We start from the raw sequence: 17,327 nt of genomic DNA, 5'->3' as shown, positions 1-17,327 counted from the left end.
TATACTAGTAGTTGTTGATGCATGTTCAGCAGAACAACTTTTTTTTTTTTTCTGTACATGGAAGCATTTGGTGGGTGTTATGTTTTGTGGCTTTTCCCCCCCCTCCCCATCTGCCTTGTAAGCCCAGGTACAAATGCAGCCTGGAGCTTATGATGCTGATTTCTGGCTCATTGGTGAGCTGCTCTGGGGTGGTAACAGATAGTGGGTATCTGCAACCCAAGGTGCAGCTAAGCAGGTGGTAGACAAATTGATCAGGAAAAACTGCTAGGAAGCCACACTCAATAATAAATGCTTCATGACCAGCTAGTTAGGCTCTTTAAGAGAAATGGAAAATATGAAAAATAACAAGCAGTGCTTTTTTTCATCTGTATTTTTCTTGATCAGATCAGCTCAGCTGTTCCAGGTGGATCAAACAGCCTTTGGAGCATTCAGGCCCTTCTTTGTCACCTTCAAGTCATATGATGAAACAGTTTCCCCAAAGCTTGTCTGCTTTATATAGTCTTATCAGTTAATCTAAGAAGAAATAATTTTTCATCCCACAACCCTTACACTTTACACGTGTTTCTCACTTGTACCCTTACACTTTGTTACAACAGCAATAATAATTATAATAATAACAACAATAGCAGAAGTGATATAGTAATAACAATAATAAGTTTTATTTCTGACTTTTCACTTGCATGCAGCTATTTCAAGGGCACATTTGATAAAAAAGTGTTGCATTAGCTAAAATGAAGGTAGAAGATTCTCAGCTTGCACAGAAAGCCAAAAAAATTGGCTGCCCTGAAAGCATAAATTTGCAGTTCAGCTTGGTGCATTGTCTCCAGGTGCATTGAACTCTTGGATTTATTTTCCCTGGCTTTAATGGGCTTTGTATGAGGCTATTACAAAACCATGTTTTCCACTAGAACAGGAGGGAACATCCAGACATGTCTTCACTAAGCAAGGGAATGATTACAGGAGTTCTGATTGCTGCAGTTAACAAGGAAGACAGTGACCTGGGCATGTTTGTGCAGCAGCATTGTTTCTCTGCAACTGCTGTGACATTGCCAGACCTTACCTTCTCTAGTGGTTGGGTCCATTTGTGCATCCTGTCATCTCAACATCAGCTTTATATTATTACTTACTGAGATGAACAGCATTAGTGGTAATAGAGTAAGCATGGCTTTCAATAAATCCCTGTAGTTAAAGGCAAAAGGTATTGGTGGTGAATCATGAGGATGTGTTACCTTAGCATTAAAATGATGTAATGGGAGGATTGGCTTCCAGGAGCTACAGTGGAAGTTCAAGACTTAAAGTCCTCATCTGTTTTTTTCAGTTACTGTTCTTGGAGGAAATAGTAACAAGCACTGGACAAAGAAATGTAGTATGTATCTAGAGTTTTTTTATTTCTTGCACATTCTCTGGTGTCCACCAAATCCTTCCAGTCTTGTACCAGGCACTTTTATACTAGTCTGTTGCTTTTGCTGCTGGCTGATACCAAAGTTCAGACTTGTGAAGAAAAGGGGAGATTTTTCACCTAAAGGTTCAGACCCAAGAGAGAAGTTGTCCCAACACTGAACAGCTGAATTTGAGAGCAGCAGAATTTGCAGTCCAGTTTCCCTTCTCTGTGTGTTGCAGTCCCTTTTACCTCACTGAGGTTGGGTTGATTCATACTGATCTTTGTCCTCACTTGCATTGAAACTCGGTTTATTTACACATGAAAAAAAAAAAAGGTGATAGCTGCATATGCTTACACTTACTTTCAGGAGATTCATTTTCTAGAAAATGCTGATTTTCTCATAAGATCATGTCTGCACTTTATGACAAGAGGACATTGAGCTTCATGCACTAAGGAAAAGGTGTCCACTGCAGTAACCAGCAGGAAGTTTTACCTTTCATTGGTACCTTATATCATTGATTAGATATCCACAAGTGTTTCTGTGTCCTCCTAAGAGTCTTCCTAGTGGCAGAGACTGTTAAACTTGCTGGGACCAGACAGTTCAAGTTTCCAACAAGCAAATTAGGGCTAAGTTGAAAGAGGAAAGCTAAGATCAATGCTTCAGTTGGAGCAGCTGTAGTAGGAAGCTCTATTTAAAAGCAGGCAAGTACCTCTGGGGTCTTTTTTATTTTTAATAATAAAAACTTTTTATTTTTAACTACTGTTGGTAGTTTCTCCTCAGCACTTGAGAGCCTTTGCCTTGTTTTGCTAGTTGAGCCATCACTGCTTCTTTGTCAGAGTTCCTTAGAAAGAGTTAGAGCTAACATATTCCCTCTGGTTTCTGGTACCAGTGCAGACTGGGTAAATCTGCCCTTCTATCCCTAGGATATTCTGAATCTTTAGAAGCTCACAGCTTAGTAACTGGAACTTTAGAGCTACTCACCTTGTCAACTCTGTCTTCTCAGGCCTGGCTTCACTTCCCTTCTTCGCAGGGCATGCAGGTGCTCTTTCAGTCTGATGTTGTCTTCCTCAAAGCACAGTGAAGATTCTGCTACAAGAATATTCCCCATATTTTCTTTTATTTTACTTGCCAGGACTTGTCTCCAGTCGTATTGCTCCGATGCTGGCTGATCTTTATTGCTTGAAGTACTGGGTAGTAAATACTGCCATCTGTAACTCTTGCTCTCAATGCCTGCCTTTTGAGCCTCTGAAAGAAACAAGACTGAGGGAAGAAGTCAAAAAATGTTTCTCTATGTGAAAACAAAAAGAGCCTCTTGCTTTTAAGGATCTTTATGGCTGTTAATCTGGTATGGAAGCTAAAAGCCAGTGAACGATGCTGTAAAAGTTACTTTGTTCAGATTCCTGCACAAGCTGTTAGACCTCATTTCTGAAACAGATGTGGTGTTGATATTCCAAAATGGAAGATGCTTCACAAACTTTAGACTTTCTCTTCCATAGTTAAGAGTGAGCAGTATGAAGAGGATATTAAAGCAAAACCACTTGTCTTTTATGAAGAGGCTGTCTCTGAGGGTATTTTTCAACCAAAGTACCACCATTCTGATCCACTGTATAAAATAAAAATCCTTCCCTAACTGGACAGGCCTGTGTTTCAAGAAGTCTGAAACACAAGTCTGGAAAGGGAGGGTCACAAGAGTAGCATTTCTATAATGAAAAATAAGGTGGTAAAAACCAAATACTCTTGAATCTGCTCTGCAAACCCCTACATTTCTTTGTGCATTCCTGTAGCCAATATTGTACTTGACTCTGTCCCTAATAGGTATGTATTCACAAACTTCTGCTCTTGGTTCCAGTAAACACTTCTTTTTCAATGTATTCAGGGCTACGACTGTTCGGTACAAAGGCAGAAACCTTCGTATCAAAGCTCCCATGTGCAGGGCTTTGAAGAAGCTCTGTGACCCAGATGGTAAGTAAGAGATGCTGGAAGGTGAAAGGGTTTTGATGGCTGGAAGAATATGGGAGAGAGTAGGCCTGTTTGTGTGCATCACTGGCAGGGGGATTTGTGCTATTTCACATTTGTGTTGGACACAGATACAACCCTATTGTGTTGCCTACCCAGCTTGCTTGTATAATCCCAACAAATTTAGGACCCACCCAGCTCTCTTGGTTCTTGGAGTATGTCACCAGCTAAACTGAAGTGGAAATAGCTACACCAGATGAGATTGCTACAGCTTCCCCAGTTGTGCTTCCACTCTGTACAAAGTTTAGCCCCTTGTGCCAGTAAATAAGCAGTATTATGTTTCAAAGTATTGAGCATTTCTTACTTTTTTTTTTTTTTTTTTTTTTTTTACCTTTCCCAGTTAAGCTTTGTGTGATTATTTCTTTTCATAGAATCATAGAATCATAGAATTGGCTGGGGTGGAAGGGACCTCAGAGATCATCAAGTCCAACCCTTGATCCACTACCACTGCAGTTACTAGACCAATGGCACTGAGTGCCACATCCAGTCTCTTTTATTACTTTATTTCCTTACTTCCCTCAATAAGTAGAATCCACAGTTTAAAGGTCCAAAATACAGTACTTGTTCAGAATTTCCAGCCACCTGATTTTGGCAGTGCTTGCTCAACTGGAAGCTCCAGTAACACTGCAGTGTCCAAGTTAAAAATAAACATTGGACTAGGAGGTAATGTAAGGAAGCAGGCTCTGCTGGTGAGGCTGAGCTGCCGAAGTTGGTTGTAGGTGATGCTGATGTCTGTGGTGCTTTTTTTCATGTAACTGGGTGTGTGGTGTTCTGACCAAGTTGTCCTTGCTTTTTGCTTCATCTCCCTTCAGGTGTCAGTGATGAAGAGGACCAGAAGCCAGTACGTCTTCCTCTGAAGGTCCCTGTGGAGCTGCAGCCACGAAATAATCATGCATGGGCTCGAGTACAGAGTCTTGCCCAGAATCCACGGCTTAGGTAATGAAGAACTGATTGTGGTGCTCAGAATAGAACAGGGAAATGGATGAGCAGCATTCTAGCATCTTCCTCTCTCTCCAGGGTTCTCTTTACCAGCTGGGCAGTTCATCTTTGATAAGATGGGTTGCCTAGCTGTAGTTTTACTGAGGGCTTTGCCCAACCAGAATACACATTGTAGTAAAGAGAAGATACCAGACTGGAAAATTAAATTACCATTGCTCTTATTATGTTTTAATTTGAGAATTGATGGGAGCTAATAGAACTGGAGATGAATTTACACTGTGGCCTTTAGACCCAGTTGTCAGAGCAGAGTGCAAGTAAAGCTATACAGCACTAGTGCTACTACAGTTTGTGTTGAATGTAGCATGAAACAGGCACAGGGGAGGGAAGTGACAGTGGTCAGAGGCAGCTGCACCAAAACTCTGAACATGTCAACTGCAACACAGTGATTCAAGCAGAAGGTAAGGTATTTGTAGCTTAATCTTCCCCTTGTAAAATGTAGTTGGTGCTGTTGTTTCAGTTTCATCAGTGGCTTCTGATTGTTCTTCAGAGAACTTGTGGTATAATGACCAAAGATCATGCAGACAGCAGAATGAAGATATTTAGCACTAGGTTTTTGTAAAACGCTTTGAAAGCAAAAAATGGATGTTTGTGGGGTTGTTTTGTGCTCCTTTTTCTTCTGTTCATGTGGTAGCTTTGTTCTTTGCCTGCACTTTCGAGGTTTAGCTAAATCTTCCCATCTTTTCCTCTCTTCTTCCATCTGGAGAAACCAGTATCTTGAGTCATGGCAGTCAGGTTTTTCTCACAGACTTTTAGATCTTCCTCAGTTTTGAGTTACATAGATTTTAATGTCGTGGAATAACGTGGGTTTGTCTTTTAGAGCTTGGGAGTGGTAGTTTTGTTCTCCATGTTTGTACTGCAGAATTCCACTTTCTTCCCTTAATTCCTATTCTAGAATCAAGGTTGTGATTTGAACTTCTGCTGACTTTTTTTCTCTGCTGCCTTGCAGGATGATTGTGGAGTTACATCGGAAGGTGTCCAGCCTCATTGAGTTTCTGAAGCAGAAGTGGGCTCTCCATGAAGTGCGTATTGTATCCTTTTTCTGCTTAGCCTGTACTGTGTGCTGTGTCCTGGGAGCAATTCCCTTCCTATTTTGCTTCAGGAATGTGATTCTACATCATAAATTTACCAGCCTGTGCTTAGTAAAGGTAGAAGTCAGTATCTCATCATCACTGATGGAACCTTTCATGAAAAAATTCAATTATTCAATTCTTACCTCGACTGTTCTCTACTGTGATGCCCTGAAAAGCAAGTTAGTAATAAGTGAAGCTCCCTGCCTTTATTTCTATTGCTTAAGCAGTGAGTGTAGTCTTTTTCATTACAGAATTATAATTTTGTTTCCATTTTCAGCAAAGATGTTAAGGACAGATCTTTCCACTTTCTTGATTCAGTTTCACCAAATGAAAGCTTAAGCTTCTTGCATGGGTGGCTCCTGCCACCTGTTCTTTATCTGTGCTCTTTCTGAGCCATTCAGCATTAGAGATATCCCTGCCTCTGAACTTAGATCCAGGGAGTAGAAGGATTTGTGATTTAAGAGTCCATCAGTTCTCCTGTTGGCTGGTATATTACCTCCTGTTCATAGTCCTCTAATTCAATTCAGGTTTTTCTTCTTAATGGGTGAGCCTGGAAGAACAGCAGTGTGATACTTGAAACTTAGAAAGATGTCAGGACATGTAAGATGGAGGTTACTGTGCAGAAAAAGGGGAGTCTGGTTTGCTATGCAGCGACACTGGGGTTTTTTGCTTGGTTTTGTTGGCATTTGTTAATTCATTGGGTTTTTTACAATTGCAATGGTGTGTGAAGCAGGGAGATGTAATTTTGTCTGAAACAGAGTTTGTGCTTGTAGCAGGTCTTCAAGTGTAGACCTTGTCACCTTAATTTCTGACCACAGAGTCCTATTTGTGCTGAATAGAGAACATGTCCTTGATCAGCTAAGTTTTTTTGGGGTTTTTTTGGTTTTGTTTTTTAATTTGCAAACCAGGCTACCAGGTGCTTACTTGGAAGGGACAGGTGACTGTTGTATTCTTTGACACATCTTTTTGTAGCGTAAAACACTAGAAGAACGGCAGCTTCAAGACTCCAGAGATTCAGAAACAAGAGGCAGCTTCCCAGAGGAGAAAGTGATGCTCCATCTCTTTCCAGGAGAGAATTGTACACTCACTCCACTGCCTGGAGTAGCCAGAGTGGTCCATTCCAAGGCTTTCTGCACAGTGCATTGGCAGGAAACTGGCAAATGCAAACAGAACATGAAAGACTCTCACTTACTCCCCCCTGCACAAATCCTGGGCATACAGAGTGGTCAGGGGACAGCTAGAGGACAGCTAAAATACACACGAGGAACAGAAGGTAAGGGTGTTGGAAGGGCAGAGAGCACTACAGAGTCAAGCAGAACCTCCCAGCCCACAACTGAAGTTTCTGCAGGCACTGAGGATGGTACCCCAGAGCAGCCTGGCTTGTTGGAAGGAACAGCCTCAAATCCTGGCATCAGTAATTCTCTACAAAAACCACCTTCTGGACTTCAAGATCCAGGGGGGAGCTCCGTGGCCTTCTGTGTGGAGGGCAGGGAGGCCCTGGCTTGTGACCAAGCAGCTGTGCTACCATCGTGCAGTACAGCCTGTGCTTGCAGTAAGATACCTGACGTGGAGGAGCTCTCTCTGCTTGATCCATTCCCACGGTACATGAAGTCCTGTCAGGACCTGATCGTCCCAGAGAAATGTTCCTGCACAGACAAAGTGCATGGGAAAGACTCTGCTCCAGCTGCTGGTGAGACTTCTCCTGTGGCTTTTCCAAGCGGGAGGAGCACAGAGACCTCTGACTCTCATTCACAACTACCAAGAGGTAGTGTGGCTTCAACTGGCAGTGGCCCATCCAGATCTGAAACTCAGGCTAGCCACAGCCAGGGCCAGCAGCTTGATGCTTGTACCAAGGATATAACAGATGCAGCAATGGAGGATTCTCAAGAGAAGCTGGGCTCCTCATTTCCACCTCCACCTCAGGGACAATCTAGTACAAAGTCTCTCAAGGATGACCCGAGCCGGCTCTCTCAACAGGTTAGAGAAGAAGGGTGGAGTCTACGAACTTCTGAGAGCCTTACGCTGGCTGAAGTCTACCTCATGATGGGCAAACCCAACAAGTTGCAGCTAGAATATGACTGGTTGGCTGTCTTGGAGCCAGAAACCCAGGATGCCAGGGAGCAAACATCTGAGTCAAGTGCTGTTCCTGCGTGCACTGCTTTTCACAAGCAGAGACTCTTAAACTGCCTTCTAAAACTCATCTCTACTGAAGTCAATCCCAAACCAGTAAGTAGCTCTTGTTCATGCTCCCAATGCTAAACTCTTATTTGATCTGGGGAAGAATACAATCATGTTTTGTAGTAAATAAGTGACCAGCCTTGTCAAGATCTTGGAGATTCCTGTTTTGTTTCTTTTTTTTTAAAAAAAAAAAAGCAAGATCAACACAGCCCAGCTTGCTACAAGGTGTACTTTTCCTCAGTATGCTGCATTTGCTTTTTACACTACCTTTTAGTTTCTAATTTTCTGTGACTCTCACTAGTATTACAGTGAACATTTAATGTGATCATTTGAAAGGTCAGGCACGAGGTTAGGTGGGGTTGATGCCTCCTGTTCTCTCAGGTTCATAGAACCATAGAACAGCCCCGACTGGAAGGAGCCTTGGAAGATCATCTGGTCCAACCTGCTGTGGGAAATGAAGTCTGGATGACAAAGGAGCCTAAATGAGATCAACTTCCCATGTAAAAATTGCAGCCCTTCATTTCCGATGTTTGTGCAGTTCAAGTTCCACTAAGTGGAAATGTGAAAAGAATTTATTTCTTTGGGATAGCATCATTAATATAACTGTGCTTGCCACAGGGATTCTTAAAAATTCCCAGACTCTAGGATAGTCATTTAGCAGATCCAGAAAAATAACTTCTTCCTTTAGGCAGACAACTGGCAATGAGCTTGCTTTCTTTCTTGGGGATTTGCAACCAGTGTTTGAGATCTGCCTCTGTGATACCTGGGCAGCCATTTCCACCTAGTGCAACCAACTGAGGTTTACTTTTAAACACCAAAAAACCAGTGAATTCAATAGATTGGTGGAATTCCTGTGATGGAGATGCGATGAGGTAAAGATACCATTTGCATCATCCTCAAGCATGAAATGCAAATGTATTGCTGTTCCCAAACACATGTAGTTCTTTGATCTTAGTTCGTGCAGACTTAATCCTCCCTCCCCACCCTCCCCAAAGCTCCTTTTGATCTTAATTTTTTAATAGTCCTAGAATGTAAGATTTTATAAATTCAGCCCCACCCTTGCTCAGATACAGCTGCAGATAGAGGCTTTGTTTAAGCTGCAAAGACTTCTGATACAACATTTTGCAGATCTGTGACAGTGTCTCCTCTTGTGGCATCTACTTTTACCTCTGATGGCACATGTGGCAGCCAGGGATGATATGATTAAAGAATCACAAACTAGAAAGTCATCTCCTTAGACCTGGAGGAAGAGGGGGCAAGAACCCAGCAGTTTTAATTTGCAGTGTTTTCTTGTCAATTTCAGCACTCTAATCGAAGTAGCCACAGTGCTCCTGAAAAACACTGTACTCTTTGGAGTACATAGCAATACATTCCAATAAAAAGAAGTAAAGTGACCTTTTCTTTCACTTGCCACATAGCACTTCATGCTCACTGTGTCTCAGAAACAGATACTCTAACTCTGGCAATGAGTGTTGTGGGACTGACACATTGAAGAGGCAAGGAAGGTCTTTACTGCCTAGTTGAAAGGACTGTCATCTTCTTGAAAAGTTGAGCTCTTAAATCCTCTTCAATTAATTGAATACCAAAAGTAACCTTAATATTTTTTGCCACAGGGCACTTTTAACAGACAAGGGATGATTGTCTAGAGCCCTGCTATGTTGTCTAGATAATATAAAACAAGGCAAAATGACCAACTGTGCTGTGGTTCCTTCTTTGCCATGAAGATTGTGAGCATAAAACAGCTGTAGCAGATTGCATTACTGTCAAGTGTGGGTGGTGATTTTATGCCTGTGATTGCACACAGATTCCTTAGAAAGGGAGCATTTTCTAGAAAAGCATTAAACAACTTAATGAAATAACTGGATCAGCCTGGAAAATCAGTAAAGCACCTTGCCATGTGCCTGTTGTTACTGCTGTATTACAGTGTGAAATAGAATCATAGAATGGGTTGGGTTGGAAGAGATCTTAAAGACCATCCAGTCCCACCCCCTGCCATGGGCAGGGACACCTCCCACCAGCCCTGGCTACTCCAAGCCCCATCCAGCCTGGCCTTCAACACTGCCAGGAATGAGAAGGGATAAGAAAAAAAATCAATCTAGTGGTCTCTAGTTGATTAAAAAATAGTTCTGTCCAGATATGCTTCCAACCAGGGGAGCCCTCAGGATGGTTAGAGTACATGAAAATCAGTTTTGCAATTAAAACCTCCTATACTGTGATAGATCTACAGTTTTACTTCTGTTTGTTTGTTTTTGTTTTCCTGGGATGGTCCAGCACACTGTATGAAGCTTGCTGAGTGTTAACCTGGTTGTAACATAAATTAATGATGTTGAACTGATGACATTTAACACGTTTCATGCACAGGAAGGCAGTCTCAACTGCCCATCCCACACATGCAGTGGTATTGGTTAGAAAACTTAAAATACTGTAGTGTGTGAGATTATTATTTTTTCTAAAGCTTCCTAAGTAGAATGGGTTAACAATATTCCTGTAACAGTACACAACACTGATTTAATGTGTGTTTTTAGACACCCGAGATGAGCTCTGTTGCCACATCACCTATAAAGCCTGCTCAGGAGGAGCAGTCACTGACTCCTCCAGGAAAGGTGATTGCCATCAGCACCAGGAGTCCAGGCTGTGCACGGAATCAATCTGCCCTTCGCAGCAACAAGACTTTTTCTCCTGGTGCTGCTTCCAGCTCCTCAGGTGAGTATTCATAAAAATGTGTCTCAAGAGATGAGACCATTCATACCTCATAGCATGAGGAGTACATGACAGTAAAGGAGCAGGGAGAGAATGAGTGTTCTTACTCTTAGGTGTTAATTAGACTTGTCCTGAATTCAGTACTTCTTTCAATCTTTAAAAACAACACCTGTCAATAATACAGTTTACAATGTGGAAGAAGCCACAGGAGTCACTCCTGCAGGAGGTGCTGCTCTGTGCTAGGAGCTGGTAAGAGAGGAGGAAGGTCAATCTATGGTGTAAAGTTTCTTGACAATTACAGAAAAAGAAACTTCTGTCATTATAAAATAGGTACTGATTATTAATTCCCCTCTCTTTTACTAGAAGATACAGCTGTGCAGAACAGGAATTTCAGTTCTGTTCTTCAGTCCAGTGGCATTTGCCAGCAAATGTTTTTTGCCTTCAAGAAAGTCTGTGAAGGTGTCGACACTGTTGGGAACAGCTGTGATTCTTGTGCTGTTCTTTTCACACTCATGCTGTAAGAAGTGTGGACCCTGAGCAATTTACTGGTGCTGTAAAACATACTTGGTGTTCTGTATGACTTTCATTTTAAAATGGCATTTTAATAGCAGTTTCATCCTTGTCTAAAGCTTCATTGTGCCTTCTTGCAGATAAGGATGTACTTAAATATCTAGTAAAAAGCCAGTGATTCAGTAGATCAACCAGATGAATGGTTGTATTTCAGCTACACAGGCTGAAAGGATGTGTCTTTTTAACAAAATGGCAAGTAGAATCAGACTTGCAAGTAGAATCACACTGCCTTAGTTTGCAACATTCGTTTTTGTGAAGTGGTACTTTTATGCTTCCCTAGTAGCTTGAAAACCTTTTCTGAAGCATTAAGGGGTGAGATTCATCTGCTGAGGATACCAGACAGAATCAGCAGGAAGATAACTTTGTGTCTCATCCCCCTAGAAACAGATGTCTGCTGTTTACAGAGAGTCTCATTGCAAAACAAACAGAATTGTCCATGGAATGGACAGAACTGTCCTATGTCCAGGGAGCACACCTGGCTTTGGTGTAAAGCCAGGAAGTGAAAAGCATAGACTGTGTTGTTCCTGCTTTTGTACAGGACCAAAGGTGGCCAAGTTGTCTTTAGCTGAGCTGCTTGGCTTGGGCAGAGAAGCAGTAAAAGTGTGCTGGGTACAGCATTCTGCTTTCTTCATTAGTGAACTCATCAGCAATTCTGCCTGGGGTGATGCTCCCAGCTTAGGCTCAGGCGATGGTGTTTCAGCCTTGCAGGTGGATACCCAGGCAAGGGTGGTATCCTCACCAGAAGTTGCATTGACAATCTGAATCCATTTTATCAGCCCTGACCAGGGTGTTCTCAACCTAAAATAAGATTGTTTGTGGTCTGGCTTGTCACCTTTAGTATACAGTAATTAGCAATCTTCTTTGTATCCTGACATACAGTGGTCTTAAATGGCTGCAGTAGTTTGGCTCTCAGAGAGCAAATTTTATGGTGATGAACCTTCTAGGTGTGTTCCCTTACAGACTTTGGTCCTGAGTCTATCCAGGTGTTAACTGCTTTTTGGTTTTCATCTTTGGTTTTCGTTTGGTTTGGTTTTTATTAATGATAAATTGATTTGGTCTTAAACAAAAAAAAAAAAAAGATCAGAAGCATTCCCTTTATTGCTTTTTCTAAAAATATTATCTTTAAGAGTTCTCTTCAACTCCTGATCAGATAGGAGGCACAAATTTGTATGATGTTGTTCTGCATTTAGTTGGTTTTTAGATACATTGACATGCTGCGATTTTAACTTTGGAGAAAGAGCAGAATGTAGAGCAGCAGGGTGCGGGTGGCAGTTTTGCCACTTAAATAGGAGGGTAATAAAACTTGCAGGTTTATTTGTTAGGTAAGTAAAGCTTGATGGTCTTCAAAACAGTTCTTGAATACTATTGCATAGACCCATCTCTGCATTAGGGTGGCTCCAGCTTTGCCCAGGGAGGCAGCAGGCATGGCCGAGGATTGTGAGGTCTTTCCCAACCATCACAACTCTGTGATTCTGTGCTTCTTGTCCACTTTGCTGCTTCCCAGCTGAGCTCTCCAGCCCAGCAGGAGAGGCTGGAGCACCATTACCAGTGTGAGTGCAGTAAGAGGGTGACAGTATCTGTTACTGCCCATTGTAGGAAACCCCAGTGTTCCATGCACAGAAAGACCTGTGGAAGAGAGGCAGGGTCAGGTTTGGGTTAGCTCAGGATGAGATCCTGACAGTACTGTTGTTAGCATCCCAATGGATGCCTGGAGAGGGCACAGCACTCTGTGAAGTTTGCACACACAGTGTGAAATCCTGCAGCGTTTTCTGATGTTAAATACAAATGGAGATGTTTTCCTCAGACCAGGTACCATTATTTCAATGTGCCAAAGGTATTTCTAAGGCAATTAATTTATTGGAGAAGGTATTTTGGAAAATTCATCCTGGTCCTTTCTTTTTCTGTCACCAGAACCACTTCATTGGAGTTGCACAATGAGAAAGGAGTGGGGAGTATAAGTACAGTAAATATTGTAGAATGGGTCTGTGCTTGTATTGTCTTCCCCTACAAAAGGAGTGGTGGATATATAGTTTGTTTAGTGGGAAGGACCCTTTGGTGGTTCTACAAGCTGAAGAGATAAACTGCTTAACACAGTCTGTGTGGGGCTTAAAACTGTGTGCTTAAGATCTATTTTTTTACTATTGTAAAATTACATTTAACCCCTTTCTTCCAGGGATTTCAAAGCAAATGAATGTTTGCAGTGTTCTTGTGAGACAGGAAAATACTATCAGTTTCCAGGTGGGAAAACAAGTGTCAGGAGCTGAACGATCTTATGAATCCATAAGCCCCAGCTCGCTGTATGATCCTTCACTTATTGTAGAGTCATTTTCTTTTTTGTTTTCACTTGACTTCATTACTATTATGGTTAAAATCTTCTAGGTCTGAGAAACCTCCCCAGACCTCTCTTGGTGGCTGGTCCTTCAAGTTCTGGAAGCACTGACACGGATGGTGGGCTCTTTGCAGTTCCTACAACTCTGCCCCCCAACAGCCGCCACGGGAAACTGTTCTTGCCCAGCAAAGAAGCAGAGCTGACCTTCCGCCAGCACTTGGACACAATCAGTGTAAGTGACCACTGCATGAAAAAAATGTGGCATATTGTGTCTGAGCCAGCTTCCAGTAGGTATTGCAGAGTTTGTTTGGTCCATCAGAAGATGTGGGCTGTCCTATGAAGCAGTGCTTCTAGTGATGCTCGAGCATAACTTGGTGTTAGCTGAGATCAGTCAGATTTTGACTATAGGACTATGCTTTGAAGTGACATCACCTCCTCAGGCCTGGGTCTGAAGGCCATCACACAGCCTGGTGAAACTGGTTCACTGTGATTTGCTCCAGCAAATACAGTTGTGGGGTTTAGCAGAACTGATACCCTCCAGATAATTTTAATATAACTTCTTGGCTATATTCAAGTAAATACTGCTTTTGGTTTTATGTATAAAATCCTGGTAACAACATCATAGCAAACTGCAGTAGTCAAGTAATGAAATGCCTTTTTTGTGAGGAAACTCCATAAAACAAGAAGGAAAAAAAAAATACATTCTTGGTGGAAAATATTCCTGTTGTAGCAGTAAGAATGTTCCACTGTGTGGGGAAAAAAAAACCAAACCAAAAAACCCCAAAACCACAGCATTTTAATCAACAATTCTAACTTTATTGAAAAACAGAGTTTGGGGGTTATAGTTTTTAAAGTAGTTCCTGTTCTTGTCCAGATGCAGTCGGACTTCTTCTTGCCAAAGCCACGGAAGCTACGGAACCGGCACTTGCGGAAGCCGTTGGTTGTACAGGTCAGAACCACTTCCAAAGTGTGAAATGCCTGGAAGAATGGGTCATGTGAAGGGATGTGTGGAAGAGGTAGTCTGTTGTCATGGAACTTTGATGGTAGGCAGGTTTAACCTCCCTTAGACAGCTCTGACAACCCAGCAGAAAGGCATGGGCCCCTGTGAAGCCACACGAGTGGAGAGCGTGCAAGAAATCTAAAATGAAAATAATGGAAACTCGTGGGGGGAAACCAGTTATGCTTTTGTTTCTTTTTCTGTGTATAAGAGCAGGAGCTCTGGCTGCTACGTGTGTACTATTTTTGGTTTTGAGATATTCTGGTCTATGCATTCCATTTGTATAAAGTGCTCCCAAGTACCTACAGCTGCCTCAATAATTCATGCTTGTTTAATTGTAAGGGAAGCTCAGTTTGTACACAGACTGGATCCCATCCATAATGACTGTTGTAATTCAGTGGGAGATTTGAAAATTACTGCAGGAATAATTAGAAAGGAATAGTCCTATTAAGCATTTCTTTGCCAAATATCCATATGGAAATTTTTCCCTTGTAGTAGTTTACACTGAAAACACATAATTCCTGTCTGTAGCTTCTTTCTCAAGATGACACAGACCTTAGTGCTGTGTCTGTTGCATGATAGTCATGCCATGTAAATACTCTGCTTATTCTGGGAGGTATCATGAACTTATATGCCTTAGAGGATGAGCGTTACCCTATATTCTGTGTTTTAAATATCTTGTGGTTTATTGTGTTTCTCTCACACAGAGAACACTGCTCCCTAGGCCATCTGGAAATCCGTCCCAGCATGTCTGTTCCTTTTCTATCTTATCCAACTCATCCATTACAGGTGAGTCTGCATATCTTCTATCACTGTTACACTGTCATGAGATGGACTGGAAAATGTCCCTTAAAACTGCATAAAGTAATGATTTCTAAAAAAAGGGAAATATGCTTTCAAAATCACAGAGTCCTTTAGCTGTTGCTTGAATCACTTCCTATGGGACAATAGTATTTTTTCTTGGATTGTTGTCAAGTAAGTCATGATTAAGATAAATGTTTAAGGGTTTTTTCCATTTCCCATTAGTGAAAGCAGGGAAGAGTACTCTACAAGGAGAAAAAAATTTGGAATAAATTAGCTGGATAAGAATTTTTTTCTTCCATAGGGTGTAATAATTTGTCTGGATTTTGTAATGGGCTTTTCGTAGTATTTGGGATACTGCTTAAATTTCATATGGTGTAATTGGTGTGCTACCCATTTGTCCTTCCTGCTGATATGTTCTGAATACAATACTACAGCTGATCCCCCATCTCAACCTCAATCTCAAAATCAACACAAGACCTTCAAGGTTTTCTGAATTGAAAATACCAAAAGCAGCCTCAGTAGCACAGCAGCCCCTAGCCCTGCTGTTGCACTTGGGTGCTCAGGCACTGGTTTGTTTGCATTACTACTTCAAGCCTGTTGAATTGTCACCACTTCTTGCATTCCCAGAGCATGCTACTGCTTGGAATTTTTTTGTGCCCATTGAACTGTGTTGTGCTCTGCTTGAAAGAGGTCAGATTTTGTTTATTTCAGAGGTATTTATTTCATCCTTCCCCCTAGGGAGAGGTTCGTTTCGGCCAATCCAGTCCTCACTAACTAAAGCTGCTGTTTCTCGTCCCATTGTGCCCAAAGTTCTTCCAACACAGGCCACCAACCATCTGTCCAGTAAGTAATTGCTTAAACAGAGAGTCACAAGCCTGTTGTGATCTGCATGATGTGACATTGTTGGTTTCCATTTCCCAGGTGAAATGGTTAGTGCCTTTGGCAGTTCAAGCAGCTGTGTGCATGGTCCCTTCTCCTGTAGGTGGCTTTGTGTGACCTGGGACAGGCTGAGCCAGGGTCCTTCCCTTTGACCTGCAGCCAAAGCAAGGGGTTAATGCTTTGTAACCACAGCTGAGCACTTCTTTGGTGGTTTTGTTGTAAGACCACTTTTAAAGAGGGGTTTTGACAGATTGGCAAGAAACTTATAAACAATTTACCTACTTAGGATGAGTTATGAATTCCACAAGAAAAAAAACATACCAGGGTAGCCCAAGCAAAATCCTGTCCTGTAGCAAAAGAATGGGTCCCATAACTACAGTGGTTAGTGAGGTGAGGACAACTGCCTCTGGTTTACTTAGAGGATTCTCTGTTCTGGGAAGACATTTAGATGTCTTCAGTGGATTTTAAAAGTAGGGTGAGATTGACCCTGCAACAACTTAATTTTTTAATATTAAGCCTAAAATGGCTGCTAGAAGCAAGATGACAAAGCTGAGGATATGTTGGTTTTAGAGCTCCTCTGGTAAACCATAGAAAATTTTATCTCAAATACTTGACAATTTGCAGGACAACTTGCAGGAAAAAAAGATTGAGCAGGGGAGAAGAACTGGGACATTTCTTTTAAACCGTTTTGATACACTTGATAACATTGTGGAACAGGGCAGAAAAATTAAATACTGTAGCTGAAAGAAATGTTATACTTTGTGAAGACAAACAGCTGATGTAGCTGACCAGGTAGTTACCATTTCTGCTTTTTACATGTGGTAAATTTGGGCAGTTTTTTAAGAAGTCCTCGTTTAGAGGAGTCGTGACAAATCACCTGAAGGCTTGTGATGTGGCTTTGATTTTTTTGTTTGTTTTTTTTTATTTCATCGAAGGTGCTATCGACTTGGCAGCTAAAAGTGCTGGTATCATCCCTGGCAGCCCTATGCCCGTCCTGGATGCAGATGGTTTGTCAGGAGTGTCTCCACTGTCACCAGATGGAGTGACCACGGTGGTAACAGGGCAGGACTCAACAGCAGCACATCAGAATGGAGGCTCCATCACCACTGTAGAGGTCAGAGCCTCTTGAGCATGCTTTTTAAAGTAGTTGAGTGTTTTGGTCTTTCATTGTGTAAAAAAAGTTGTTTCATTAATGACTTCTCTCCTGGAGCTTGCATTAGGCAGTTTGATCAATGGCAAACCCAGTCTGTGTTGTGTGGGGGGCTGAGGGGTAAATCATCTTCACCTTGAACAGATTTCTGTCCCCTATGGATGGCTTTCAGCTGTCAGTCAGCCCTCCAGAAATCTGGATGTGAGAAGAAATAGTAGTATTTCAATAGACATTAATTCAGGAGGGAATCTGG

The 17,327-nt window shown here is 41.9% G+C and overlaps 1 protein-coding gene across 4 annotated transcripts in view; it reads left to right on the top strand.

Moving 5' to 3' along the window:
* CRAMP1 (cramped chromatin regulator homolog 1) overlaps nt 1-17,327 on the top strand; it is a 47,009-nt gene that overhangs the window by 20,566 nt on the left and 9,116 nt on the right. For 3 of the 4 annotated variants that reach the window (XM_071761520.1, XM_071761519.1, XM_071761518.1), the window contains exons 7-16: nt 3,259-3,344; nt 4,211-4,334; nt 5,344-5,425; nt 6,440-7,693; nt 10,171-10,348; nt 13,295-13,476; nt 14,119-14,193; nt 14,949-15,030; nt 15,784-15,888; nt 16,860-17,038. In XM_071761520.1, coding sequence (XP_071617621.1) covers nt 3,259-3,344; nt 4,211-4,334; nt 5,344-5,425; nt 6,440-7,693; nt 10,171-10,348; nt 13,295-13,476; nt 14,119-14,193; nt 14,949-15,030; nt 15,784-15,888; nt 16,860-17,038 — 2,347 coding nt within the window. The remainder of the gene's footprint in view (nt 1-3,258; nt 3,345-4,210; nt 4,335-5,343; nt 5,426-6,439; nt 7,694-10,170; nt 10,349-13,294; nt 13,477-14,118; nt 14,194-14,948; nt 15,031-15,783; nt 15,889-16,859; nt 17,039-17,327) is intronic. The other variant, XM_071761521.1, reaches the window with a different exon arrangement.

This window comes from Heliangelus exortis, chromosome 17 (genome assembly GCF_036169615.1).
Source record: "Heliangelus exortis chromosome 17, bHelExo1.hap1, whole genome shotgun sequence".
NCBI classification, from domain to species: Eukaryota; Metazoa; Chordata; class Aves; order Apodiformes; family Trochilidae; genus Heliangelus; species Heliangelus exortis.
This window is presented reverse-complemented; position numbering and strand designations above follow the sequence as displayed.